This window comes from Pipistrellus hanaki (genome assembly GCF_964339955.1).
Source record: "Pipistrellus hanaki genome assembly, chromosome: 15".
Taxonomy (NCBI): Eukaryota; Metazoa; Chordata; class Mammalia; order Chiroptera; family Vespertilionidae; genus Pipistrellus; species Pipistrellus hanaki.
The window spans coordinates 15,729,564-15,757,246 of record NC_140517.1 but is presented as its reverse complement, the minus strand read 5'-3'; the positions used below and the strand labels follow the sequence as shown (position 1 = coordinate 15,757,246).

The 27,683-nt window shown below is 46.7% G+C and overlaps 1 protein-coding gene and 1 long non-coding RNA gene across 8 annotated transcripts in view; one reads left to right on the top strand and one right to left on the bottom strand.

Annotated features, from left to right (window-relative positions):
* The first annotated feature begins 953 nt into the window (after positions 1-953).
* LOC311633739 lies at positions 954-25,833 on the top strand. 2 transcript variants are annotated; one of them, XR_014797006.1, is made up of 8 exons: positions 954-1,427; positions 9,622-9,908; positions 11,497-11,630; positions 13,934-14,145; positions 15,259-15,451; positions 18,140-20,891; positions 22,353-22,480; positions 24,900-25,833. It is a non-coding gene; the product is annotated as an uncharacterized lncRNA (long non-coding RNA). The 2 variants fall into 2 exon arrangements; XR_014797007.1 differs by having other exon boundaries at positions 957-1,427; positions 14,023-14,145.
* The window catches only part of PDPR (pyruvate dehydrogenase phosphatase regulatory subunit), a 40,295-nt gene continuing 28,794 nt past the window's right edge, over positions 16,183-27,683 (bottom strand). For all 6 annotated transcript variants that reach the window (XM_084906697.1, XM_084906698.1, XM_084906695.1 and 3 more), the window contains 4 exons: positions 26,533-26,627; positions 24,965-25,054; positions 22,513-22,695; positions 16,183-20,713 (listed from right to left, as the gene is read on the bottom strand). In XM_084906697.1, the coding sequence (XP_084762823.1) occupies positions 20,309-20,713; positions 22,513-22,695; positions 24,965-25,054; positions 26,533-26,627 (773 nt within the window). In that variant the 3' untranslated portion in view covers positions 16,183-20,308. The remainder of the gene's footprint in view (positions 20,714-22,512; positions 22,696-24,964; positions 25,055-26,532; positions 26,628-27,683) is intronic.

Below are 27,683 nucleotides of genomic sequence, written 5' to 3'. Positions count from 1 at the left end.
ACACTCCGTAAATGCAGAAGAACCAATCAAAGCGTAATATGCTAATAATATGCTAAGGTTGCTCAACCACTCACCATGACGTGCACTCACCACCAGGGGGCAGATGCTCCCACCGGTAGGTTAGCTTGCTGCTGGGGATCGGCAGATTGGGACTGAGTTAGCGGGGCTGGACACGCCCTGGAGCCCTCCTGCAGTCCCTTCCCTGCCCCAACATGCACTGGAGAGGTCCTTCAACCTGGCCTGTGCCCTCTCGCAATCCAAGACCCCTTGGGGGTTGTTGGAGAGCCAGTTTCAGCCCGATCCCACAGGCCACTCCCCTTGGAAGGGTGCCAGAAGCAGGGCTCGTGGCTGGCAAGCCTCTCCCAAGAGGGACTGATGGGGTGAGAGCCTGCGGCAGTCATAGTGGGATGGGGATGAGCAGGGATGGCAGGTTAAGAGCTGCAGGCCACCCAGAGAGACCCACCGTGCACAAATTTGTGCACTGGACCTCTAGTAAAAACATAATATGCTAAGTGTCCAACTGATTGGTCCACTGCTGGACCAGTCACCATGACATGCATTGACAAGGGAGCAGACACTCCCATCTGTAGGTTAGCTTGCTGCTGGGGTCTGACAGATCCCCGACTGGGTGTTCTATAAAGGAAAGAGCGGCCTCTGGTAGTTCTATAAAGGGAAGAAATAGGGCCCCGGGATAGTAAGGGAGCGGTAGGTGACCAGAAGATCCTGTGGAGATCGATCCCTTTTCTTCTGACCAGACAAGCTAGAAGGGTGCAGCCCGGAACTCAGGGTCCCCTAATCCTGCCTTGGAGGGAGGGAGTCAGGACAGCCAACCAGATTTCCCATCAGCTCACCTAGAGCCTCGCCCTGGAAGACCCCAAAGCCTCCCCGCCCCCCCAAAAAAAGGCGACTGTAAAACCAAGAAGCCTTTATTTATAACGCCTTGGATTAGGGTGCTTTTGGGTTCCAGACCCACGAGGGGCCAGACCTGTGAGCACCCTCGAGGGAAGAGAGAACCCGCCTCCCCACACCCCAGCGGGGCTGCCACCATCTCGGACGTCCCGGTGGCACTTGCAGAAATTAACAGCGTCTGAGGCCGCGGTTCCAGAGCGGCCTTGAGAGGAGATGCCTCCAAATGGCCTTCAGCTTGGCGGAGGCCCCAACGAGCCCCACGTGCGGGGGCGGGGCCGCGCGGTGACGTCACAGCGCGCGTGCGCGTGGGAGGTCACGTGCGGCGTTCCCTTGCTCGGGGCCGTAAAGCGCGGAAGGTCGTAAAGCCCGCTTCCTGGGAACCTTCACGCCCTCCGCCTCACCCCCTCCCGTTCCCGGCCCCGGACTCCAGGACCCCGGGACCCCAGGACCCTGGACCTCGGATCCCAGGACCCCGGTGACTGTGGAGCTGCTGCTGCGGAGCCCGTGGCGTCCGTGAGGTGAGGAGACGGCGGCGGGCGCTCTGACGTCTCCGTCCGCGCGGCCTTAGCGCCCCGGGACCCCAGCGCCCCCCTTTCCGCTTCGGTGTGTCTCCGGGGTGCTCCCCGCGGCCCCTCGTTTCCCGTCGGTTCTGCGCGGTTCTCCCGGGAAGGCGCGTCCTGGCGCCAGGGCTCCGCGGGCCCGGGGAGAGCGGTCCGCCGGGTCCCGCTCGGTCTCGGCGGCGGCGCTCGGGGCGGCGGAGGTCGTCCCGGCCTCGGGGACCCGCCGGCGGCCGCCGCGCTCCCGCTCCCGCTCCCGGGCGTTCGGGGTGACCTCGCCGCTGGCTCCCGCCTCGGGCTCGCCCAGCCCCGCGGCGCAGACGAGGCGCGTCCGGCCGCTCGTCCCTCCGCAGGCGGCGGCGTTTTCCCGCGGAGAGTGCGGTCCCCGGGCTCTGCTCGCCGGTGGGACTGCGGGGCCCGCGGCGCGGTCCGCTGGGGGCGCCCGGGCCGGGCCGGTCTCCGCTGGTCCCCGCGGGTCTGTGTGGATGGCGCGCAGATTTGGTTCAGGAATCTCGAAGCCCATTTGGTCCAGGCCTGGAGCCTGACGCTGGAGGATGCAGGTGGGGCTGGGAGGTGGGGGGCGTCGGCCCAAGGGGCATCCTTTTCCGGTGCAAGGGATTTGTGGTCATTTCTTAAACTTGCCTGATCACCGGGCACAGTTGTTTGAAAAACACAGCGCCCTGAACCAGTAGGACCAGACCCTCCAGAGAGGGAGCCGGGGAGGGAGTTAGTGTGTATGTGTGTGTGTGTGAGTGTGAGTGTGTGTGTGTGTGAATGTGAGTGTGTGTGTGTATGTGAGTGTGAGTGTGTGTGTGAATGTGAGTGTGTTTGTGTGTGTGTGAAGTGTCCCAGGCCGCTCTTATGCGGAGGCAGGAGTGGGAAATGCTCTCTGTATCTGTGGTCCGGTCTTCCTTGTGGCCCGCAGCCCATGAGTACACTAGGCTGCATCCCACAGAGGAACAGCTCGGGGAGTTAGAGCTATCTATCCTCTTGCTCTTAGTGAGAGCAGATCTGAACCGGCCCACTATTGTAGTTGTTTAGCAGAAATTAGTCCTCTCCGCAGAGAATGTTGTAAGTCAGTTTATATTTTTAGTGTGATTTATTTTAAAGGTGATTATACGTTTTATTTACCTTCACTTTCTTCTCTACTGGCCTTACCTCCTTTGCTATCAAGCTTTGCTACCAAACCTACTAGAATAGACTCTGGTACCTTCCTTTCCTCACACCTGTATCCACTTATTCTTTTAAAATATATTTTATTGATATTTACAGAGAGGAAGAGGGAGGGTTAGATAGTTAGAAATATCGATGAGAGAGAATCATCTATCAGCTGCCTCTTGCACACCCCCTACTGGGGATGTGCCCGCAACCAAGGTACATGCCCCTGACCGGAATCAGACCTGGGACCTTTCAGTCCGCAGGCGGACGCTCTAACCATTGAGCCAAACCGGTTTCCGCAGTTGTATCCACTTTAAACAAATTTTTATTTTCATTTCACTACTGACTTGTTTTTGTAATTTTTTTTGTTTTTAAACATATTTTTATTTATTTCAGACAGGAGGGGAGAGGGGGAGAGAGAAACAGCAGTGATGACAGAATCATTGATGGGCTGCCTCTTGTATGCCCCACACTGGGGATCAAGTCGGCAACCTAGGCATGTACCCTGAATGGGAATCAAATCCTGACCTCCTGGTTCATTCAACCACTGAGCCACACTGTCCGGGCACTGACTTGTTTTTTAACTGATTATAAGTATTTAAACATTTTTTTACATAAAATATTATATTATTATAGTTTCAGATTAGACATGTAATTAAGTGATTACCCCAATAAGTCTAGTACCATGTACATAATTATTACAATATTATTGACTGTATTCCCTGTGCTATACTTTACTTCTCTGTGACTATTTTTATTATTGGCAATTTGTACTTTTTAATCACTTTTCCTTTTTTAAAAATATATTTTTATTGATTTCAGAGAGGAAGGCACAGGGGGAGAGAGAAAGATCAATGATGAGAGGAAATCATTGATTGGCTGCCCCACACTGGGAGCCGGCAACCCAAGCATGCGCCCTTGACTGTAATTGAACCTGGGCTCAGTGGACAGGCCAATGCTCTATCCATTGAGCCAAACCAGCCAGGGCAATCACTTTTCCTTTTTTACCCATCCTCCTCTCCCCTCCCCCAACCTTTCTGCCATCTGGCAACTATCAATTTGTATCTATGAGTTTGTTTCTGTTTTATTTTTTTAGATTCCACATATAAGTGAAATTATATGATATTTGATTTCTGTCTGACTTATTAGCATAATATCCTCTAGGTCCATGTTGTGGCAATGACAAGATTTCTTTTTCTTTTTTTTTTATGGTTGAGTAACATTGTATACGTGTACCACAGCTTTTTAAATCCATTCACTTATCGATGGACACTTACGTTGCTTCCATATCTTGGCCTTTGTAAATAATGCTGCAATGAACATGGGGTGGGGACATACAGCTTTTCAAATTAGTACTTTGGATTTCTTTGTATAAATACCCAGAAGTGGAATTGTTGGATAATGTGGTAATTCTATTTTAAAAAATTTGAGGACCTTCTCTACAGTGGCTGCACCAAGTTACAAGCTCACCAAGATCCTGGCCAAAACTTGTTGTTTGTTGACTTATTGATTATTGCCTTTCTGACGTGTGAAGTGTTACCTAATTGCGGTTTTGGTTTGCATTTCCCTGATGATTAGTGATGTTGAGCATCTTTCCATAAGCCTGTTGGCCAGCTAGCTGTATGTCCTCTTTGTAGGATTGTCTATTGAGGTCCCCTGCCCATTTTTAAATCAGATTGTTTGTTTTGTGCTTTTTGGTGTTAAGTTGTATTAAGTCCCTTATGTATTTTGAATGTTGCATAGACAGATATCTTCTCTTAATCAGTAGGGTGTCTTTTAATTTTGTTGATGGTTTCTTTTGCTGTGCTAAAACATTTTAATTCACAGTAGTTCCATTTATTTATTTTTTTTCTTTTATTTCCCTTGCCTGAGGAGTCATATTTTAAAACATACTATTAAGCCCTGGCCAGTTTGGCTCAGGTGGATAAGAGTGTCGGTCTGTGGACTGAATGGTCCCGGGTTTGACTCCCATCAAGGGCACATGCTTGGGTTGCAGGCTCAAACCCTAGGGTGGGGTGTGCAGGAGGCAGCTGATAGATGATTCTCATTGATGTTTCTGTCTCTCTGTCCCTTTTCCTTCCTCTCTGAAATCAATAAAAACATTTAAAAAAATCTTTATTGTTGAAAGTATTACATATGTCTCCTTTCCTCCTCCCCCATTGGCCCCTTTTAGCCCTCCCTTATCCCCCACCCCAGGCTTCACCACCCTGTTGTCTGTGTCCATGGGTTATGCATATATGCATACAAGTTCTTTGGTTGATCTCTTCCCACCCACCCACCTTCACCTTACCTCTGAGATTCCATAATCTGTTCCATGCTTCTATGTCTCTGGATCTATTTTGTTCATTACATTCCACATATGAGTGAGATCATGTGATGGGCTTTCTCTGACGGGCTTATTTAGCTTAGCAAAAAAATACTCCAGGTGCCTCCAATCTGTCTCAAAGGATAGGAGATCTTTGTTTTTTACTTCTGCATAGTATTTCATGTTATAAATGTAATACTGCTTTTTGATTCACTGATCTACTGATGGGCACTTGGACTGTTTCCAGATCTTAGCTATTGTAAATTGTGCTTCTATGAACATAGAGGTGCATATATTCTTTCTGATTGGTGTTGTGGGTTTCTTAGACTATATTCCTAGAAGTGGAATTACTGGTCAAATGGCAGTTCTATATTTAATTTTTGAGGAAACTTCATACTGTTTTCCATAATGACTGCACCAGTCTGTATTCCCACCTGCAGTGTGTTAAGGTTCCCTTTTCTCCAAATCCTCGCCAGCAGTTGTCATTTGTTGATTTGTTGATGGTAGCTATTCTGACAGGTGTGAGGTGATACCTCATTGTCATTTTAATTTGCATCTTCTGACAATCAGTGACTTTGAGCACTTTCCATATGTGTCTTGGCCATCTGTATGTTCACTTTGGAGAAGTGTCTATGTAGGTACTTTGTCCGTTTTTAAAAATTGAACTGTTTATCTTCTGTTAAGTTGTATGAGTTCCTTGTATACTTTGGATATTAACCCTCTATCAGGTGTGTCATTGCCAAATATGTTCTCCTTTAAGAAGGCTCCCTTTCATTTTGTTGATGGTTTCATTCACTGTGCAGAAGCTTTTATGATGTAGTGCCTTTTATTTATTTTCCCTGTAGTTCCTTTGGCCTAGATGTATTCATAAATATATTGTTTCACGAGGTGCCCTAGATTTTGCTGCCTATAGTTTCTTCTAGGATTTTTATGGTTTCCTGAATTACATTTAATACTTTTATCCATTTTGGGTTTATTCTTGTATATGGTGTAAGTTGGTGGTCTAGTTTCATTTTTTGCATGTATCTGTCCAATTTTCCCAACACCATTTATGGAAGAGACTGTCTATGCTCCATTGTATATTCTTGCCTCCTTTGTCAAATATTAATTGAGCAAAGTGGCCTGAGTCGATTTACTGGGTTCTCTGTCCTGGTCCATTGATCTATATGCGTGTTCTTGCGGCAGTACCAGGCAGTTTTGAGAACAGTTGCTTTGTAGTAAACTTGATATCTGGTATTGTGATCCTCCAACTTTGTTGTTCTTTCTCAAGATTGCTGCGGCTATTCAGAGTCCTTTTTGGCTCCATATAAATTTTTGGAGTATTTGCTCTAGATCTGTAAAATATGTCATTGGTTTTTCATTTTTAAAATACATTTTTATTGATTTCAGAAAGGAAAGGAGAAGGGGAGAGAGAGATAGAAGCATTGCTGATGAGAGAGAATCATTGATCAGCTGCTTCCTGCATGCCCCACAGTGGGGATCGAGTCCACAACTCAGGCATGTGTGCCCTTGACCAGAATTGAACTAAGGACCCTTTAGTCCACAGGCCATACTCTATCCATTGAGCCAAACTAGCTAGGACTGTCATTGGTATTTTAATAGGGATTGTATTGAATCTGTAGATTGCTTTGGATAACATGGACATTTTAATGATGTTAATTCTACCAATCCATGAGCACGGTATATTCTTCCATCTGTTTATGTCTTCCTCTATCTTTTTTTTTTCCAACATGTTATACTTTTTTGAGTATGTTTTTTACCTACTTGGTTAGATTTATTCCCATGTACCTTAATTTTTTGTTGCAGTGGTAAATAGGATTGTTTAGTTTCTCTTTTGGAGAATTAATTATTGGTGTATAAAAATGCCATAAATTTCTGGGTGCTAATTTTGTTTACAAAATCCTGCTACATTGCTAAATTCATTTATTACACTTAGTGTTTTTGGTTTTCTGTGTACAGTGTCATGCCATCTGTGAATAATGAGAGTTTTACTTCATACATTATAATTTGGATGCCTTTTATTCCTTCTTTTTGTCTGATCACTGTCGGTGGGACTTCCAGTGCTATGTTGAGAAAGGGGTGAAAGCGGGCATCCCTTTCTTGTTCCTGCTCTTAGGGGCAATGGTTTTAATTTTTGTCCATTGAGTATGATGCTGGCTGTAGGTGTGTCATATGTGGCCTTCATTATGTCGAAATATGATTCCTCTATTCCCACTTTGCTGAGAGTTTTTATAAAGATTGGGTGTTGGGTTTTGTTGAATGCTTTTTCTGTGTCTATTGATATGACCATGTGATTTTTGTCTTTCAGTTTGTTTATGTGATATATCATGTTTATTGATTTGGGAATATTGACAAGCTTTGCATCCCTGAAATAAATCCCTCTTGTGGTTTTATTATGTGTATGATATTTTCAATATATTGCTGGGTCTGATTTGCTAATATTTTGTTGAGGATTTTAGCATCTATGTTCATCAAGGATATTGGCCTGTAGTTCTTTTTCTTTGTAGTGTCTTTATCTGGTTTTAGAATTAGGATAATGCTGGCCTCATAAAAAGAATTTAGAAGGGTTCCTTCCTCTTGGATTTTTTGGAATAGTTTGAAGAGGATAGGTGTTAGTTGTGATATATTCTTAACAGCTCCCATCTTAAAAAACAAAAACAAAACAACCCAGCTAATCCCTAGCTGGTATAGCTCAATGAATAGAGCATCAGCCTGTGTACTGAGGGTTCAATTCTGGTCAAGGGCACATGTCTAGATTGCAGGCTCCATCCCCAGTGGGGGGTGCGCAGGAAGCAGCCGATCAATGATTTTCTCTCATCGTTGATGTTTCTGCCTCTCCTTCACCCTTCCTCTCCGAAATCAATAAAAATATATTTTAAAAACTAAAACAATAAAAACCCAGCTAGCCCAGCTAGTGTGGCTCAGTGGATGAGCATCCACCTGTGAACCAGGAAGTCCCTGTCAGAGCACCTGCCTGGGTTGTGGGCTCAATCCCCAGTGTGGGGCGTGCCAGTGATGCTCATCATTAGTGGTGATAGGCCACAGATGTGCCCATGATTCCCTGGTAAAACATCACGGCTGTCAGCAATGGGAGGTGTGCGCTCGCTCAGTCAGAAACATCACATAAAACATCACGCCTTCCTTCCTCTCTGAAATCAAAAAAGTATATTTTAACAAACAAACAAGTAAAAAACCAGCCAGCAGTCTGGCCAGTGTGATTCAGTTGCTTGGGTGGCATCCCAAGCACTGTGGTGGGGGGAGGCAGAGGCATGAAGCAGCAGCTGATCAGTGTTACATTCTCACATCCATGTTTCTCGCTTTTCCCTTCCTCTCTCCATAAAAATCAGTAAACTGTTCTTTAAAGAACAAAGCAGACAACCAGCTAACCTTGCTGTACCCCACATTCTTCCCACGTTTCTGCCCTGCTTTTCTGCTCCCCATGAGAGCAAACTGTTACAGAGCTGTCCCCACTCCCACATCTTGCTTATCTTCAGTTTGCTCTTGTCCGTATGTCCTCCCTTCCTCTCCCCTGAAATGTTCTTCTTGAGGACACCAGGACCTCCGTGCTGTCAGATCCCAGTGGACACTCCACCACCCGCTCCACCCTCCGCACTGTCTCACCACTTCGTGGAACCTGTGCCTGGTTTTCCTTCTACCTTACTAACTTCGTCTCTTACACTGATTCTGCCACGGCGTCCAGTCCTGTCTCTAGTCTCGTCTTTCTCTGCCCAGTCTGAATGCTGGGGAGCCTCCCAGTGCTTGTTGCTCGAAACGTTAGGGTTTTCAACATTGTGCATATGCTAGTGACTCCCAGTGTCCTTCCCATTTCAGATTGTGTATCCAGCTGCTACTTAGTGTTTCCACGTGGATGCAAGTATGCATCTACAAGTTCAAATGTATACACGCACACACACTCACTCACACACACACACACACACACACACACACGTACACACTCACCCTCAGCCTCCAGGCTCACTCCCGGTTCCTTCCTGCTCCTCACACTATAGCAAGTGGCCCAGTTGCTCAACCCAGACACATAGGCATCGTCCTTAATTCTCCCTCTTTGTATGTTAGCATCTTGTTTGTTGGCAAGTAAGTTCTGCCATTTCTACTTCCAAAACAGTCCAGTCATGCCTCTGACTCCACTGCCCCCTCCTTGTCTCGGCCACCATGATGTCCCCCTGGAATACTGCTGTAGCTTCCCAGCCCAGCCCTGCTCTTCCTCTCATTCTGCAGTGCAGTCGCCACCATGGAGCCAGGCTGGTCTTGGACAGGCTGGCTTCCTCTCTGTGCTTGGGCTCATCAAGGCCTGTCTCACATCAGGCCTTAGACACTTGTTCCTCTGTCTGGAACTCTCAGGTAGCTGCTTCCATTTTGTCCATTGCGTCTTTTCCAATGTCCCCGCTTTCCTGACCATGACATCAAAATTAGTTACTCCTTGTCACCTTTTCATTTGTTGCCACCCCTCTCTCATACACACTCACACAGTCTCATCCTCTCTCACATGTAAGTTACTAAAGGCTGGGACCTCTTTATTATTGCTCGCTGCTGAATCCAAGTTAGCTCAATGTATGGGATTCAGTCCTCACCTACTTGCTAAATGAACAATGGTGGTTTTTATTTCATCCTTTTCTCATGAATCGTATGCACTCAGCACAGTGGAATGAAATGTTTGTTTTTCCTGTCTAGGTCAAGTGCTTGGGATCTCCTCCTGACTGAGTGAGCGCACACCTCCCATTGCTGACAGACGTGATGTTTTACCGGTTGCTATCGGTGGTCCAAAGACAAAGAACCAGCCGAGGATGGCAGAACTGGTCCTCAGCCAGGAGCGGTGCATCAGCGGCCGAGGCGCATTCTGTCGCCCTGCCTGCCCAGGCGCAGGTGGTCATCTGTGGCGGGGGGATCATGGGCACATCTGTGGCCTATCACCTGTCCAAGCTGGGGTGGAAGGACATTGTCCTTTTGGAGCAGGGCAGGTGAGGATCCACTGGGCATGAATTCCCTCCTGTCCTCTCCTCCTCCCTTGGGCGATGCTGTCCCACCACTAGCTAATCAGGGTTGCTAGGGGCATGAGAAGACTCACAGGTGGAAACCCTGCACTGGGTTTGGTTTGTTGATGCCTAGAACTCATGTTTCCTGGTTTTGGAGAGCTGGCAGAGTCCAGCAAACCAAGACTCTGAAGCATGTGTTTATTCACGTTCAGAGCACATCTTGCCATCTGTTCTCCTCCTTATATTGTACTAGTAGTCAGGCAGCAACACAAACCCTGGGGCCAAGAGTTCCCCCAGGAGTCAGCCTGAAATTGCCTGCATCCTGCTCTGTTTGTTTTTGCTTTTCATTTACGTAACTTGTTTTGAAAGAGTTTTAGATTTACAGAACAATTGAGAAGACAGGAGGGAGTTCCCATACTTACCTACAGTTTCACTTGTTATTAACATATTAATGTTACCGGCTCACTAAAGAACCAACATCAACATGTTATTATTAACTATAGTTCATAGTGATTTTGTATGTATTTTTAAAAATATATCTTTATTGATTTGAGAAAGGAAGGAAGAGGGAGAGAGAGTTAGAAACATCAGTGATGAGAGAGAATCAGTGATTGGCTGCCTCTTTCACATCCTACACTGGAGATCAAGCACACAACCAGGGCATGTGACCTGACTAGGAATCGAACCATGATCTTTTGATTCACAGGTCGATGCTCAACCACCGAGCCATGTCAGCCGGGCAGTTCATAAATTTTTATGAAATTCTTTATTTTATTACTAGTATTCCTATCTGTTTCAGGCTTTTCCCTGTAACAAATTGGACATTTAAAGGAATTTCTTATTTATTTCTTAAAAGGCAATAGATTCACATGAGTCAGAATAGAAAATTCTAGAAGTGTCCAGGGAAAGTTTCTCTCTCATCTCTGACCTCTGTCCTCAAGTTTCCCTTGCTGGAGGCAAGTTAAGTTCCTGGTGTATCAATCCAGATGCTCTCTCCACATAGAAACAGACGTGTTTTCGTCAGTATGTACTGGTGTGCGTGGGTGTTAATTTATTCCATTTTATACAAGTGACAGTATTCCTTGCTGTTCCTTACCTTGCTTTTCTCAATAGGATTATTCCACATTGTAGCATATAAACTTTCTCATTCCGTTTATTTTTTGTTGTTAATCTTCACCTGAGGATATTTTTCCATTGATTTTAGGGAGAGTGGAAGAAAGGGAAAGACAGAAACTTTTATGTGAGAGAGATACATCAATGTTTGCCTCCTGCACCATAGCCCCAGGCCAGGAGGAGCCTGCAACCAAGGTACTTGCCGTTGACCACAATCGAACCTGGACCCTTTGGTCTGCAGGCCGACTCTCTACGTACTGAGCCAAACCAGCTAGGGTTCTCATTCTTTTTTTATGGCTGTATAGTATCCCACCATGTAGGTGAACTCCAAAATGTGAAATCAGTGGCATGTAGGTATCTCCATCTTTTGATATGACAGACCGGTGCTGTAGTTGGGACTTGAACTGGTTGCATTCACAGGTATAAGTCCACCTAACAGCCTTTGGGATCCATCCTGCAGGCTGGCTGCTGGCTCTACGAGGTTCTGTGCGGGCATCATAAGCACTGCCAGGCACTTGAGCATCGAGCAGAAGATGGCAGACTATTCAAACAGACTGTACCAGCAGTTAGAGCAAGAAACGGGGATCCAAACAGGTAAGCAGGGCACTGTGTGTGGTCCCACAAGAGTTGGCCTGGTGAGTGGTAATTCAGACCCGAGTTGTACCCTGTTTCCCCGAAAATAAGACAGTGTCTTATATTAATTTTTTCTCCCAAAGTTGTGCTAGGTCTTATTTTCAGGGGATGTTTTACCTTTCCACTCGCTAGGTCTTATTTTCGGGGAAACACGGTAGTTTGGGTTCTGCCACTAGTCAGAGTATTACCTTGGGCAAGTCATTTTGCTTTTGAGCTGTCTTTGTTTCCCTATTTTTGTTTTATTATTTTTAAAAAAAAGTCCTTGTTGATTTCAGAGAAGAAATTAAAGGGAGAAAAAAAGGGAGCAAGACATAGAAACATCAATGATGAGAATCGTCAATGGGCTGCCTCCTATATGCTCCCTACCAGGTATTGAGCCCACAACCAGGGAATGTGCCCAGACCAGGATTTGAACCTTGACCTCTTGGTTCACGGGTTAACTGATCAACCACTGAGCCATAATGGCCAAGCTTGTTTTTCTATTTTTAAAATGAGATTCAATCATCATTCCAGATCCTTTTCAGATGCTATAATTCTTGTGACATTAAGGTTTTCCCGGACCATTTCCTATATGTTTCACTTGTTGAAGGATATAGCAAGTGGCAGCATTGGTTCTTGGAGGAGGAGAAAGAATTTAAATAGGTGCTTGGAAGTTAAGTCAGAGTTTGACCCATTGAAGTACACCAGTCGCTAGTAAAGGCGTTCCTCACTCTACAGCTTTCTCACGTCTCTCCTTACCGGTGTAATTGGTGGGGAGGACACAGGGGTTGTAAGCCAGCTAGCACTGGAGTGAAGGAACTGTCCCAGGAAGAGGAAGACCCATCTACACGCTGGTCCATTCGATCAAAGGCAGAGAGAAAGGCCATCAGTTTGCTGTAAGGGGACGGGTTAGTGGAAGCCCAGCCTGGAGCCTGCTCTGGTGGCTGATGAGACTGTGGTGAGCACACTAGGCATCCTGAGTGGTAGCCAGGCCCAGTGATGAAATTCCAGACACTTCATATGTCAGGGTCGCTCTTTTGAAGACATCGCACAGAATGAATCGGAGCTCAGTGGAGACTAATCCTGACAGGGTGGTAGCTTTGACTTTTGCCAGCTGCAGTGGCTCTGCCATGTGCTCAGTAGCGGACTATTCAAACAATAGTCTAAGCACAGTGTGTGGTTTACCTCGCCAGCCCTTTTCAAAATCATGTGACCGCTGACAACATTTTCATTAGGGAAAGGGAGGTTTGAAATTTTGATCACAAGTAAGGGTTTATCACATTTCCATTTTATATAGTTCATACTGTCATGAAGTAAACTGTAGAGGAAGACTGGTTGTCTGGTAGGTAGGATTTGGGAGCCGTGGAGGGGGAGAGATGCCAGGAGAGGATCCAGAGGCTGGAAGAAGGGGCCGTGTATTCTCGGGCACATGGCAGGGCCAGGACAGGTGAGACAAGGACGCATCCTGGGGTGTCTGTGCGGTCACAGCGCTGAGGGGGGCCCCTTACATGGTGTGCCCCTGGCGCCTTGACCCCCTGGTGTCACTGCACTTGGCCAGGCCTCCTGTGAAGGGCAGGGCTCTCCAGGGAACGTGGTGAAAGTGCTTCCTGCTGCCGCACAGTCTCTGGCTCTGACTAGGGAAGATGCTGCTCCAGGCAGGACAGCTGGGAAGCAGTCCCTTTGGTTGGGTTTAATGATGGCAACAAGGTACTTGAGTCAGATATTAACTGGGTTTGAGTCAGAATAAGGCCCACAGAATGGGCCCCCGGTCCATTGGGCCAGAGACGAGTGCATTGCCCGGCCTTGCATCATTGGACTACTCTGGTGAACAGACTGTATTTAAACATTAATCTCTGAAATTTCAGTTCCCCAAATAGACATTCAATGTGCTGGCTTAGTACCCTTCAGACTTCAGAGGTTTCTCCCCCCACCCCCCTTCCCAATCCCCGGGACTGAGGGGTCCAAGGTTAGTAGACTCCTTGGGGACTTAATCCACACTTGGATCATGCCCCAGGTCTGAGTGAATGAGGGGAGGACACCTCAGTGTCCATGGTGCTGTGCACTTTGAAAGAACTGATTCATGATGTGGGTAGATAGGATGTAAGCTCTCCTATTTGAACTTTTCTCCCTGCGCCTTTTATGACTCCTGGAATCGAATTGTGCACTCAAGTCCCTTATTAAATTTGCCAGCCATTTTTAACCTCAGAGAAATCTCATTTACAGTCTCAGGGTGTGGTCCCTAGTAGTGTTTTTTTAAAATGAAAGCTTTGACCTGGCCTTTTCAGTATTTCTTATGAGTTGAGAGTCTGGTGCAGTTGCCTTAATTGTGGACCATCTGAGGAGCAAAGCCCAACCCTTTCTTTACCTTGGACAGGGGTTCAGATCTATGACCGTACAAGTGTTGTTCACGTGATGACCAAGAAAGGTGAAGTGACTGGTGTGGAGACAGATAAAGGACAGATTGAATGCCAGTAATTTTGTCTACTGTGCTGGTCAGGTAAGTCAGCAGCAATAGCAGGATCTCTGGTTTTCTTATTTGCCTTTTATCTCGGGACTTTTTGGTGTAGAGACTTAAGATTATTTAGGGACAAAGTAACCCGATGTCGGGGCACACTGCCCTGTGTGGCTGGAGACTCCCACGGGGAAACCTGCACTGCTCCCTTGTGGAGCTTCGAGGCCTCCTCCCTCCTCCCAGGTGAACTGGTTTCCCCTCGCCGGACCCTGGAAGCACTTGTGCATTTATAAATACAAAAGATATGAAGAATTTCCCTCCATCTTTAATATGTTTTTAAAATACAGGTGTAGGCAAAAGTAGGTTTACAGTTATAATTCAAATCCTACATAATAAAAGGCTAATAGCAAATCGACCAAATGGTCCCTGTGACGCACACTGACCACCAGGGGGCAGACCCTCGCTGCAGGAGCCGCCCCCTGGAGGTCGGTGTGCTCCCACAGGGGGAGCGTTGCTCAGCCAGAACGCAGCAGCAATAGCGGGAGCCTCTCCTTCCTCCACGGCAGTCTGACATCCCCCAAGATGAGAGGGCTCTGGCCGAATTGAGGGACCCTCAAGTGCACAAATTTCGTGTACCGAGCCTCTAGTAAGTAAATAAGAATAAACTGTGTGTTTTACATACTCACAAATGCAAACCTACTTTCTTATGAGAAATAATCAAACTTACCCACCAGCCAGCTCCACAGTCTGGTGTCGTCTGTGACCACTGCCCACTGGACTGCTCCCAGATGATGGACTCACTTTAAAACAGACTGAGCATCTGTCCTGGCAGCCATGCCAGCTTAGGGGGCCTGCCCTTCATGGCATCTCCCTCGGGCTCCCCGAGAGAGCTTTAGCGCCGAGCCCTTTGAGACCCTTATCTGTAACGTGTTTGCTCTCCCACAGCATCTTCTGTGTCAGTCTGCAGGCCAGGCACCTCGGAGGCGTGCTCCATAATCCCAGCAAGGGCTCTGCTCTCTGATAAACGGCCCCGTTGCTCTTCTGAGAAACCTCTTCCCAGAGATTTTGTGAAAGGAGGCGAGGAGTTAGGAAGTGTGAGGAGCTGGAGGTTTGAATTCCCTGAGCTGAGGACTCTGTCTGGCTGTTTTTCTTGCTCAGAGCCCTTGTTGAGCTCCCTCCTGCGTAGGATGCCAGACCTGGAGACGCTGGAGATTGTGAGGTTGGTCAACTGCCCCGAGACCTTCACGCCAGACATGAGGTGCATCATGGGCGAGTCCCCTTTGGTTAAGGGCTACTACGTCCTGGCAGGAATGAACTCTGCTGGCCTCTCGTTTGGTGGAGGAGCTGGAAGGTAAGTCTTTGTCCTCACACTCAGTTCACTGGGCTGCTTTTTCCCTAGAATGAGTTAACGAAATAGATGAAGTGTATTGTACACCATAGTAAGAAGAAAGTACATGTAATTTGAGAGTATCTTCCTCAAAGCAGTCACTTTGGGAGGCTTTTCCAACATTCCAGAAATGTCACTGTGCAAATTATTTCTGGAACTCCTCTTTTGGAATCAGCCACTAGCCTGTGGGATGTTCTGTGTGTTATTAAAAAAAAAAAAAAAAAAAAAGGTCAATAATGAATCTGGAAATTAAAGGAGGAGGTTTAGAATATAAGATGAATTGTTATAGTCCTGTTACCTGTGGATTCCCAGATGTGGTTCCTCAGAGAATATTTGGATAAACAGATTAAAGTCCAGTGACTAAATTCTGATGGTAGCTGAGTACAGTACAAGATCGCTGGCTGCTTCTCTTCCCAGGGTGACATATGAGTGATACATAAAGTGCCAGGTTTCTAGCATGAAGTCAGTTGTAAGGCAGGATGTCGAACCCAGGGACAGGCAGTAACCTCAGGAGGAACGGAGGCTTTCTCTCAGAGCCAGGTCAGCACCGCAGGGAGAGGACAGAACGCCTGTATCTACCGCACCTCGGTTTCCACATTCTGTTTTGCATTTGGTAACACAGGAAGCAACAGTTTTATGTGTGATGTCTATCTTTTGTGATGGCAAACACAGATGAAGAATATTTCAGACATGGCAAGAGTAATTAAAATGTTTGTTTATTCATTTATAAACCTGGTAATATGAAAAGAAAAACAACTGAATTCCGGCTTGATAATACCATGTTCATGGGGGCAGAAAGGCTCGGTCACCCTGTGAGCCTGTGACCAGGGCCCTTGAGAGAAGATCCCATTTACTAAGTTCCTCAAATGGCTTCAGGACCACACAGGACCACATGCTAACGCTGCACACAACAAAGGGACAGAAGGGGCTGGACAGAACGGCACGTTTACAGATGCAGACAGTGAGCTGTGGCACTTTACAGTCATTACAGAGGCGCTTTGACACATGAAGAGAGTGGACCGGAGAGGAGGTGTGAGCTGTGCTGCTGGAGAACCCTCACCGAGACGGGCTGGGCAGCCTCTCCCACACCCGCCCGTTCTGGGGAAGGAGGGGTGAGCGGGCGGTGGGACCTCAGCCTGGAATGGCGTTACCTTTGCCTCCCTCCTCCTCCCCCGCCGGGGGACACTCTGGGGTGTAAGGCACGAGAACTGGCGGGAGGAAAGATGTGCTCCAAGCCCCAGTTCTTGGTGTGCAAGGGGATTCCTGGCTGAGAGCTTGCGAAACAGGTGCTAAAGATATCCTTCCCGTCTCTCGTAATTTCTGTCCTTGAGAGACAGACAAGAGAAGGCAGAAAAGGACTGCAAAGGATGAAAATAGCTGCGTCTAAATACCATGGGGAAAATGGCCCATGAGAAATGTGTAATTCTCCAAGGACACTGTTCAGAGAAGCCAAGAATCATATTATGAAGAAACAACCCTGGTGTGTAATGGACAAAGAGAAGGCAAACACATACAAAAATAGTCCTCTTGGAAAATAGTGCATTTGTTAGTGATGAGGGACTGCACATGTGAGCCCCACACTGACGATGAAGGAGCCTTACAACTCAGCACCTGACAGTGGAGGCAGGGGGTGGTATGGGGGTGCTGACTTATAGAACTACAGCTTACAACTTAAAATTTGACAAGATCGGGCGCGTTCAGGGTGGTATGGCTGTAGTACAACTTAAAATTGGATGTCCTAGTTAATTCGGGAAACATCTTACTGTTTCACCTACCATTTCTTCCACTCAACTGTGCTTCTCCTGACCCATGTGCCTAGACATGATGTGAGATGAAAATTCTTTCCTCACAAGAAAATTGCCCCTATATCGTGCTGATAAAATGCTGCTAATGTCAGTTTGTAAGGGACCGGGGTAAGGGGCTATTCTTTAGTAGTAAGCCTTAGATACTAAGAAGGATCCTTGCTGCCTACACTGCACAGGAGCCAGAGACAAAAATGAACCTGGCAGCTAACCCCTGAAAGCAGGCCAGTGAGCTCTCCTACTGGGCACAGCCTTCCAGGTCAGAACCAGGACCACAGGTCACAGAAGAGCCCCTCTTACCTGCCTCAGGGTCTAAAAGGATGGTGAGGACAGACTTCAGCAAGTGTCCGTGAGTCAGAAATCAGGGCAGCGAGTCGTCTCTGTCACTGTGCTCCACTCCTGCAGAAATGGGATCTTTGGGCCAGAGGGAAGCAGGCTGACCACTGGGCTAAGTGGTCTTTGGCCCTAGCCTGAATGGCATTGCCCAGATTTGGGGGTTCAGGAACTCCCCAGGAGAGCACGAGCACTGTGGTAGGAGTTGTCTCTTAGTGTCTCCGGCAGCATGTCCTGCTCATGCTCATGCTCATGCAGGTTGGACTACGTCACAAGGTAAAGGGCGTCAAACAGGTTATCCAGCAGGTACATTTGTCCCTTTTTCTTAAAACTCTGAATTAGACTTCAGTGACAGAATCACAGATGGGAACCTTTCTGATAACACGCTTTAAGTCAACAACCGTGGCCGTGCCAAGAAACCGGAGGGCCTTTGAAGCTATCTCAAGGGAGGAGGCACACGGGAGACTTGCAACCCCAGGCTCTTCCTCTGGATGAGGCTAACACACCTGTGTTTTAGGTTAAAGATCCCTCAACGGAACATGCTGACAAGAGAAGTGTGCAGAGCCCCCCCCAAGAGGTTCAGAGGAGAAAAGTGCCAACCGTCTTAAAGTCCATCCCCCCACTCACAGGAGCCCAGAACCCCTGGAATCTCTTAGAGGTGAGTTGTCACACAAACACTTGGGGCCTCACTGCCCCCGAGATGGAAATGACACAAATGAGGTGTGATTGTCAGTTGTGCTAAAGGTGGGAGTCGGTCAACCCCTTCAGATTTAGGACCAAACGGAGAAGACTACCAAATCCACACTGCCTGCATTTGAACAGAGGCTTCAAGGATGGACTGTGAAGTGCCCGAAACTAATGTGCGGTACAGGGTATAGTAGAGGCCGTCACTTGCTTATTGCGGCCTCTACTATGGACTGGGTGAAATTCATGCGTCACTAGAAAAGGTGATTTTGGAACAGTACAGAGTGTGTAATACCTGTAAGCCCTCTAGCACCTGTTTCCATCTTCTTGGGCCAGTCAGCTCCCTGCTGCTTACTCTGCGTTGGCACACCTCTCCTTTCTCTCTGTGCCTAGGAGCAACATCTCCCAGCCATTAAATACACATTTGCACCAGAATAGCAAGGCCTTCCAAGCAATTCTAATCACATGCCCCCTTAATCAGTCAACTAAGACCTGGGCACTCGCTGGGGAAATGGCAAGACATGCCTGGAAGCAGAAAGTCTGATTAGGGGGTAAATAGCAGCCAGAGCAGGCTGGCACCTTCTTTACTAAGTCTTACAGACCTAGCAGAGCTAATGCATTTACGATGCCAGTACAACAAAGGCTGCAGTTAGTTACATCTCTAGCAGCAGTTTATGCTTTTAAGAAATCAGCTTAGGTGCAAGGGGAAATTAAGAATTAAGTGTTGGGCCCTAGCTGGTTTGGCTCAGTGGATAGAGCTTCCACCTGTGGACTGAAGGGTCCCAGGTTCGATTACTGTCAAGGTCACAGGCCAGGCTCAATCCCCAGGAGGCAGCTGATCAATGATTCTCTCTCATCATTGATGTTTTTTTCTCTCTCCCTCTCCATTCCTCTCTGAAATAAAAACATATTTAAAAAAAAAGAATTTAATGTTGGGATGACTAGTATAATCTGATGTCACTCAATTTTCACCCTTAAACGAGAGACACTTCTTAACTGTGGATGACCCTCTTGGAGGCTCCAAGTCACTTTCTATTTGAGAGGACGTGGAAAGCAATCTGCGAGGCTCACACCCATACCCCTCCTCACTCAGCACCCACGTGAGTCAGCTGTGGCTGTGCTGTACCCGAGGGAGCAGAACTTGGCAGTCCAGTCCTCTTGAACTCAGTATGTGGCTGCCCTGCCTTCCCCTCCCTCCTAAGGGGGGGAAATGTGTGCTGAGCTAATGAGCCTCCTACGGAAGGGACAGGAAGAGAGAGCGGCACTGTTTGGTGTTGGTGCTTCTGAGGTTAAGACCCTTTCGTCTGGAAAAAGCAACATGGTTTTCCCTTTCAAACACTGTGGCTTACTTATTTACTCACCCAAACAAGCAGAGCCCCTCAGTGCAGAGACTAACAAGCGATGAAGAAAATTACAGGCGGTGGCCCTGGCCCTAAGGTCGAGAACTAGTTGTTGGGGAGGCTGGGAATAATGCCAGCTTAACTTTTTCTCCGCAGCCCGCCTGATGCCTCTCATGTGAGGTAGATGGTCATCTTGCTAGAGGTATCACAGTGCCAACCCACAGTACAGGACCAGGAGCGCAGCCGCCTGGCTGACGGCACAACCTGTCTCAGGGCCGTCACAAGCCACAGCAACTCATCACCGCGAACAGGCGCTCTGAGAACACCTGGCGCCACGGAGATGGACTCTGGCCTGCTCACCCCCAGCTCCCTGGCTTCCCGACACAGCATGTGACATCAGCCCGCCACCACACCCACTTCTACAAGTGGGGCTTGCTCCTGTCCCCGTGGCAGTCTGAGACGGGTGGACAGATGGGACAAACAGCTCAGACTGAGTGTGAGGAGATGGGAAACTGCAACAGGGAGGAAGAGATGAAAGGACGAGAGGCTGCAAAGCAAAAAGTTTAAAATGATATCACGGCGCTAAGAGATGGAAGGTAAAGGTTAAATCGAGAAGAGGGACGGGGTCAGGACAGAGGCTGAGATGGTGAGACTGCCTGGTATTACTTCCCATGCAAGTCACTTAGCTCCACGTCTTCCTTCCGGCGCTTATGGGTGTAGAGGGAGGCGACCGGGTAGAGCCGGGCCTTGGCCTGGAACCGCTGTCCTGCGATGTCAATCTCGTACTCTCCCCGGTTGACGAAGTCTGCTGTCACCACCTGCTCCTCCCCGGTGTTCTCGGAGAAATGGTGCACGAAGCCCAGGCACACGTGGCGCTCCAGGGTGTAGCTGTAGGCACTGCTGGTGGTCTTGCCCGCGTACAGCCCGTTCCGGTAGATGGGCTCTCCCCACCACGGCCAGAGGTCCAGGTCTGTGTCGTGGTCGTCCAGGACGAACATAGCCAGGCGTTTGTACACTCCGTTCTGCCTCTGCTGCAGCAGGGCCTCGCGACCGATGAAGTCCACCCCCTGGGGAAGAAAGGCAACACTGAGCCACCTCACGAGCAGCACCGAGGAGGGGCCCCTGGGTCACTGGTGGAGGGCAGCGCCCCCCCACCCCAGCGCAGGCTTTGGAGAGGGGTCTGCCCACCGTGGGAAAAACTGCATTCACCACAGAAGACGCCTTCGGAGAATTTTTGTAACACAGGTACCCATGTTTGTTTTCTATTTTATAAACACCGATTTCAACAAGACGACATAAAATATTTAGGAAGAAAAATCAATATTCCAAAAACACTTGCTGGAATATTTTAGAAAAAACAGCGTTTTTATATAATTCCAACAAAAAGTCCATGCATATATATCTGTATTCAATGCATACATGTTTATATATGCATAGGTACAAAAACAAGAGCAGGATAAAGTATGAATGACTTTAATTTTCTTGATATATTCTATTTTCTACAATGAATATTCATTTTATATCAGAAAAATTGTTATCTATAATTTCTTAGAATACTGTAGATCTATACTGGTAGGGAATGACTGCTAATATAGCAAAGATGTAGTATCCAACCATCTAGGTTAGAAAAGTGGCCAGGGGCCCTACCCGGTTTTGCTCAGTAGATAGAACATCAGCCTTTGGACTGAAGGGTCCCGGGTTTGATTCTGATCAAGGGCACGTACCTCGGTTGCAGGCTCCTCCTTGGCCCAGGCCCTGGTCAGGATTCATGCAGGAGGCAACCAATCAATGTGCTTCTCACAGTCTTTCCCTCTCTCTCCCATGCTAACAAAAAAATCAATGGAAAATATCCTCGGGTGAGGATTAAAAATAAAAAAGGGAAAAAGTGGCGAAGGAGCACACCAGTGCCATTCCCTTCCTCAACCCCCGTCCCCGGCACATGGCCCCTCACCTCTAAGGGACTCCATGAGACGTGCAACCAAGGGAGCAATAGGCAGCGGCAGCTCATTCTGGGCTGAGGCCTCCTATTCTCTGATTTCCCAGTGAGCGAAGGCAGCCCAGACCCTCCTGTTACTTCTATGCCCTTGTTTCACCCTCCTATTTTTTTTTTTTTTTTTTTTTGCTGAGGTCAATAAACACTCATTGGTTCAAAACACACAAATTCTAAAAGACAAGAAACTGATAAAGGTGGCAGTGAGACAGTTGGGGTTCAGAGATGGAGAAGATAATTCACCCAACATTCTCTTCAGTATTGACTTTTAAAGATCATGTTCAGCCGAAACCGGTTTGGCTCAGTGGTAGAGCGTCGGTCTGCGGACTGAAAGGTCCCAGGTTCGATTCCGGTCAAGGGCATGTACATTGGTTGCGGGCACATCCCTGGTAGGGGGTGTGCAAGAGGCAGCTGGTCAATATTTCTCTCTCATCGACGTTTCTGGCTCTCTATCTCTCTCCCTTCCTCTCTGTAAAATATCAATAAAATATATTTTTTTAAAAATCATGTTAATAAAATACTTTGAAAAGAAACCAAAAATTAGGCAGTTGAATGGAAGGTAACTAATTTGTACAAATAATCATGGCATGTTCATGTGTCACTACATTCTACTCAGAAAACCTTCCCCAGAAAGCACTCAGTCTAAAAGAGAACAAAGTGCTGAATACAGGTGCTGTTGGTCTCTTGTTCTCATATGAAGATGTTCTATCCCATAGATATACTAATCATTCTGAGGACATCCTAATCATCACAGTTCACTCATGCTATCTTCGAGGTCTCAGGATTCCACCCTTTCCTTCCACATCAGCCGCTGCCTGCTCTAACACAGATCCTGCACGGGCAGGTAAGTGACAGGAGTGCGCACGGACACAGTACCTTATCTAATTTCACCCGAGACTCTCGTCCACATTCCAGGGGGGTGGTGAGGGTATTCAAATCCTGACCCCAGAAGGCAAAAAACTTCTCAATTCGGAGACTGCGAAGAGCATAATACCCAGCATTCCGGATTCCGTATTTCTGCCCAACACTCATCACTTCATTGTAGACATGTAGGGCATACTAGAGGGAAAGATGGAAGGGTAGTAAGCAGCAGACCTTCAGATTTCAGCCTGATGCTGACACCGTTAATCTGGATGGCGAGGGGTTTGTATAAAATTCTCAGGATGTCTCATCAACAAACCAAAGTGCTGCAGCCCAGGAGTAAGGAGCCAGGGTCACCCTTAATGCAGACGTAAGCTCCATGAAAGCAACATTCATTTCTAAGCTCTGAGAGAGGATAAGTACAATACTTACAGACATTAAAATATGCAATAATGAATAATTAAAACTGTAATCCTGGATCTGAATAGACAGACAGAACAGAGTAAAAGAGTCCAGAAATGAACCCAAATGCACTTAGTCTCTGACAAAGGTAGAATCTCAAATCAACTGGTTATTTAGATGGAAAAATACAGTTTGAGCTGTATCTCATAAAGTGCACCAAGAGACACTGAGGGGATGGAGCATTTAAATATAAAAGAAACCACAAACCTGTAAATGGCAACTAACATAAAGGCACTAGAAGGAAAATGGAAAAACTGTAGCCCCGAGTGGGGAAGCCCCTTCCACAAAGACTAATCAACTATATAAAAATAGAATTTCTGCAATAGATGAAACATTTTCCATAATAAAAAAGTAAATTTTTAAAAATCCTTCTACATACAAAAACACAAGTCAAAAGACAAATGGCAAATTGGCAAAAAAATTGTACAGCTCTACAGCAAGAACTGTAAGATTCAGAGAATGCCAAAAAACTGGTAAAAGTACTAATAATTCAACACAAAAATGGACAAAGGATAGGACCAGAACATTTACTCAAGCAGCATTCTCTATATACCAAGTAGCTCGCCAAAGTGCTGAGAATATAAAACTTAAAAGACAAATATACCTGCCCTCAGGAAACTTACATTTAAACAGGTAATCCAATGAATAAAAGAAAAAAATGTATATTTTATTATGGAGAAAATTAAATCGGGAAAGGTGGATAGGGAGAACTGGGGTTGAGAGTGGGGTTACAACTTTATTTTTTTTATTTCAGAGAGAAAGGGAGAGAGAATCATCAATCATGAGAGAATCGCTGACTGACTGCCTCCTGCACACCCACAGTGGGGATCGAGCCCATGACCCGGGAATGTGCCTACTGGGAATTGAACTGAGACCTCCTGGTTCATAGATCGACACTTAACCACTGAGCCATGCCAGCAGGCTTGGGATTGCAACTTTAAATAAGGTCTCATCAAGAAGGTGGCATGTGAATCTGACCTGAAGCAGTATGGCCAAGAGGTTGGGAGTATCTGTCTGATAGAAGGGGCGCCAAAGGAAGGAGAACAGCAAGTCAAGGCCCTGAGGCAGGAGCAAGCTGGCATGTTCAGAGGCTAGCAGGGAGGGAAGGAGGGAGGGAGGGAGGTAGAGAGGTAGAGAAGACTCGTTGCATAAGCATAAGATCAGAAAAGAACAAGTGGAAAATGGGCAGGCAGAACTGTGCAGGCCCTGCAGGTGGTTTTGAAAAATTGCTCAGTCTCTCTCTCTCTCTCTCTGACACACGCGTGCGCGCATGCACGCGCACACACAACTAAAGCTGCACTGACCAACTGCTTTGCACCTATCAGCCTAAAGTTTGACACCTCCGTGTGTTGGCACACTCTTGTACACTGCCGAATTTTTATAATAGTAAAAGAACTAGAAACACCATAAATGTCTATTATTAGTACCAGGCTGGTTAAATAAATGATTCAACTATAGCATGGAATAATATGCCACTATGAAGAAAAGGAAAAAAGAAAGAGGAAGCTCTTTCTCTTTAAATACTCATAGGAAAAAGATCTCTATGATAAATTGTTAAGAAAAACAAAACAAATGCCCAGCTGGCATGCCTCAGTGGTTGAGCATCGACCTAGGAGCCAGAAGGTCACGGTTTTAACCCTCCCTTTCTCTCTGAAATCAATAAAAACACATTAAAAAAAAAAAAAAAAAAAAAAGAACAACAATATGCTTCTGTGGGTCTAAAGAGGGTTAAAATATGTCTTTGAACTTCCATATTCACAAAAATTTCTGACATGACAAAAAAATTAAGATCACATAGTAGAAACTGGTCAAATGGAAATGAATATTTTGGTTTGGGGTTTTTTAAAACCATGTGAACATATTATGTATTTTTTTAAAAAAGTAAATACCTTAGTTAAACATGCTAAAATGTCTTTAACGCAGCTTATTCCATTACCCAGGCACAACAGGCTCTACCCCTGCAGTGCTCAGCGTGTGGGACCAGCACCCCGTCCTTGCTTCTCACCTCTATGGGGATGTACAGCATGAAGCCCGGCTCTCCGGTGTGGGTCATGCTCATCACCCGGATCCCGTTGGCATAGCCCACACTCATCTCCTGTGGAAGCAAAGGGACACAGCGTCAGAACTCCAAGGGAAGTGGATGGTGTCTGAGGCAAACCCCTCTCCTTGGCTGTGCATCCTCTGACCCTAAAAGAGACATGTGAATGGAAGAATTTCATCCTCAGAATGATCTGTTTTCAGGTCTCCAGGTCATTAGGAATGGAACAAAGCCTTTACAATATCCTCTCTTTGAATATCAGGAGTGCTAGCCAAGCTGCTGATGGGAAGGGGAGGCAAAGTCTTTGATAAAATAGGAAATAGTACTTTTTGCAAAGTCCTGCTAAAGATTTGTCTTTATGGAGCAATGAAGACCAGGAGTCTCCTCCAGGGCACTCGGCAGACAGTCCTAGGCACCTGCCCACAAAAGATAACGCTGGTGCCGAGAACACGGTTCACCTGCTATCCTGGGGTCTGATGTTCAAAACAGCAGCTCCGTTACCTCTGTCTCAGTTCCTGTTCCTGGGAAGGAAAGTGCTTGTCCCAGGTGGCACGAAAGCAAACTTTCCACAGGAAGTCCGGCATCGCATGGTGCTCTGCAGGCACACACGATGGATCAATCATCAAGAAGCAAAGACAACCCTAGCTGGTTTTGCTCAATGGGTAGAGCATCAGCCTGTAGACTGAAGGTTCTGGGTTCAATTCCGGTCAAGGGCACATGACAGGGTTGCTGGCTCAATCCCCAGTGCAGGACATGCAGAAGGCAGCTGATCAGTCATTCTCATCATTGATGTTTCTATCTCCCTCTCCCTTCCTCTCTGAAATCAATAAAAATTTAAAAAAGCAAAGACACTGAAGGAGTTGGTAATGGCTAACAGTGAGTTTTCTGTGGCTTTCACTCTGCCACAGAGGAAAAGGAAAACTAAAATCAATTAGTAGGTGGATCTCAATTTTGGTTTGAACATCGAACAGCCTCCTTTGAGAACTGTCCCCAACCTGCTTGTTACAGGCTGACCAAAACATTTCTCCATGTGGACCTCAAATCAACCACTTCGAGAGGACGCAGTTATTTCTTTTTTGTTCAGTTACAATTTGTTTCACTCGGTTATAGTTGCCAAGTATAAGAAAGAATCTTATGTAAGTTGTTTAGGAATTCACCTACACCACTTATTACCTGAAGATGCCACAAACACAGAAGCTGCTCTGCCTCTGGGCATGGGAGAGAGAGGAGCTGCTGGAGAGAAGGGACCTGACCCTGACTGGCGTTTTATAATCCTGTAACGTAGTATCTGCTGTTATAGAAAGCAATGAATGTACAGAACTGATATTCAGAGAAGTTAAATCCACCTCAAATATATCCTAATGCTTATTAAATAAGGAGACCTTGAAGGGTGAAAAATAAGTGAGTTTATTCTGTCATTTTATTAATAAATCAATACATTTTGTGGGTATTACTGCCATAGTAAGAACATGCAATTGCCATCTCTTAAAAAGATTCCCTGCCCATTCAAAAACCAGAAAGTTACCGGCACTCACCTTGCAAAAGAGGCTTGGGAAGTGGTCGGGAGTTATCGGGGCGTAGGACAGCTCGGACAGCACATCCACAGCTCGAGGACCAATCAGATTGAGGGCTAAACAGAAAGAACAAGCGCTGTCTGGCCGCTCCAGGGAAACAGCTGAGCCAATGGGAAAGGTCTGTTGTGGGCTTGCTCACCTATAACCAGGCCTGGGTGGCAAGACCACAAGAGCATCCCTTTGTTTAGGCGGTCCAAGGGCACCTCTCCCGACAGGCCTGCTACTTGCAGCTGCTGACTGCTGGCATAAGAACTAACTCGAGTGTTTCCTGTCCCTAAGGACACGGGAAGGCAACATTCCATAGCCGCCTCTGCAGTCAGATGGGAGCATGAGACACGTCCTGGCCAGTGAGACAGGAGCCCACCTCTAGGCCTGGACATACTCTCCTGCAGACTTTCCATTCTCTTCATCTCCTCAGTGTGGCTACATGATGGAAAAGCCCCCTCCCAAATCAGGACAGGAGAGCTGCCCAATCACTCTGGATCTGTCAGCTTGTGACAGCAGCCTGTACTAAGTACACTTTAACGATCTTCTTTCAGCCACAAAACAACTCTGGCTCAATAAGATTCTGTAGTTTGCCAATCTGGTAGCAAGAGTTTGTAATGTTTGCTGCTACCATGAATTGAGAATGAGGGCCTGCTGGAATGGCGGGCAGGAGCAGTAGGTTAAGTGGGGGGAGGGAGGAGTTACACCTAGAATGGGGGTGGGCTGGCATTAGAGGAGGGCTGCTCTTCCAACTGAACCCTGAAACAGGCAGGAAACTTAAGTCGCCCTTAATCATTCACTCTGCCCAGCCGGGGTGGCTCCGTGATTGAGCGTTGACCTATGATTCAGGAAGTCAGGGCTCAATTTCCTGTCAGGGCACATGCCTGGGTGTGGGGCTCAATCCCCAGTAGGGGGCATGCAAGAGGCAGCCGATCAAAGATTCTCTCTTCCCCCTCTCCCTCAATCTGAAATCAATAAAAACATATTTTTAAAAATTATTCACTCATTAAAAAAAAAGCTAAGGAAATTTTTTGAGGAAAATAATAATTAGATAATAAATATAAAAATGCTTTAAAATTACTTAATCTAGAAAACTAGAGAAAATAAAAATTATTTACTCATTCACT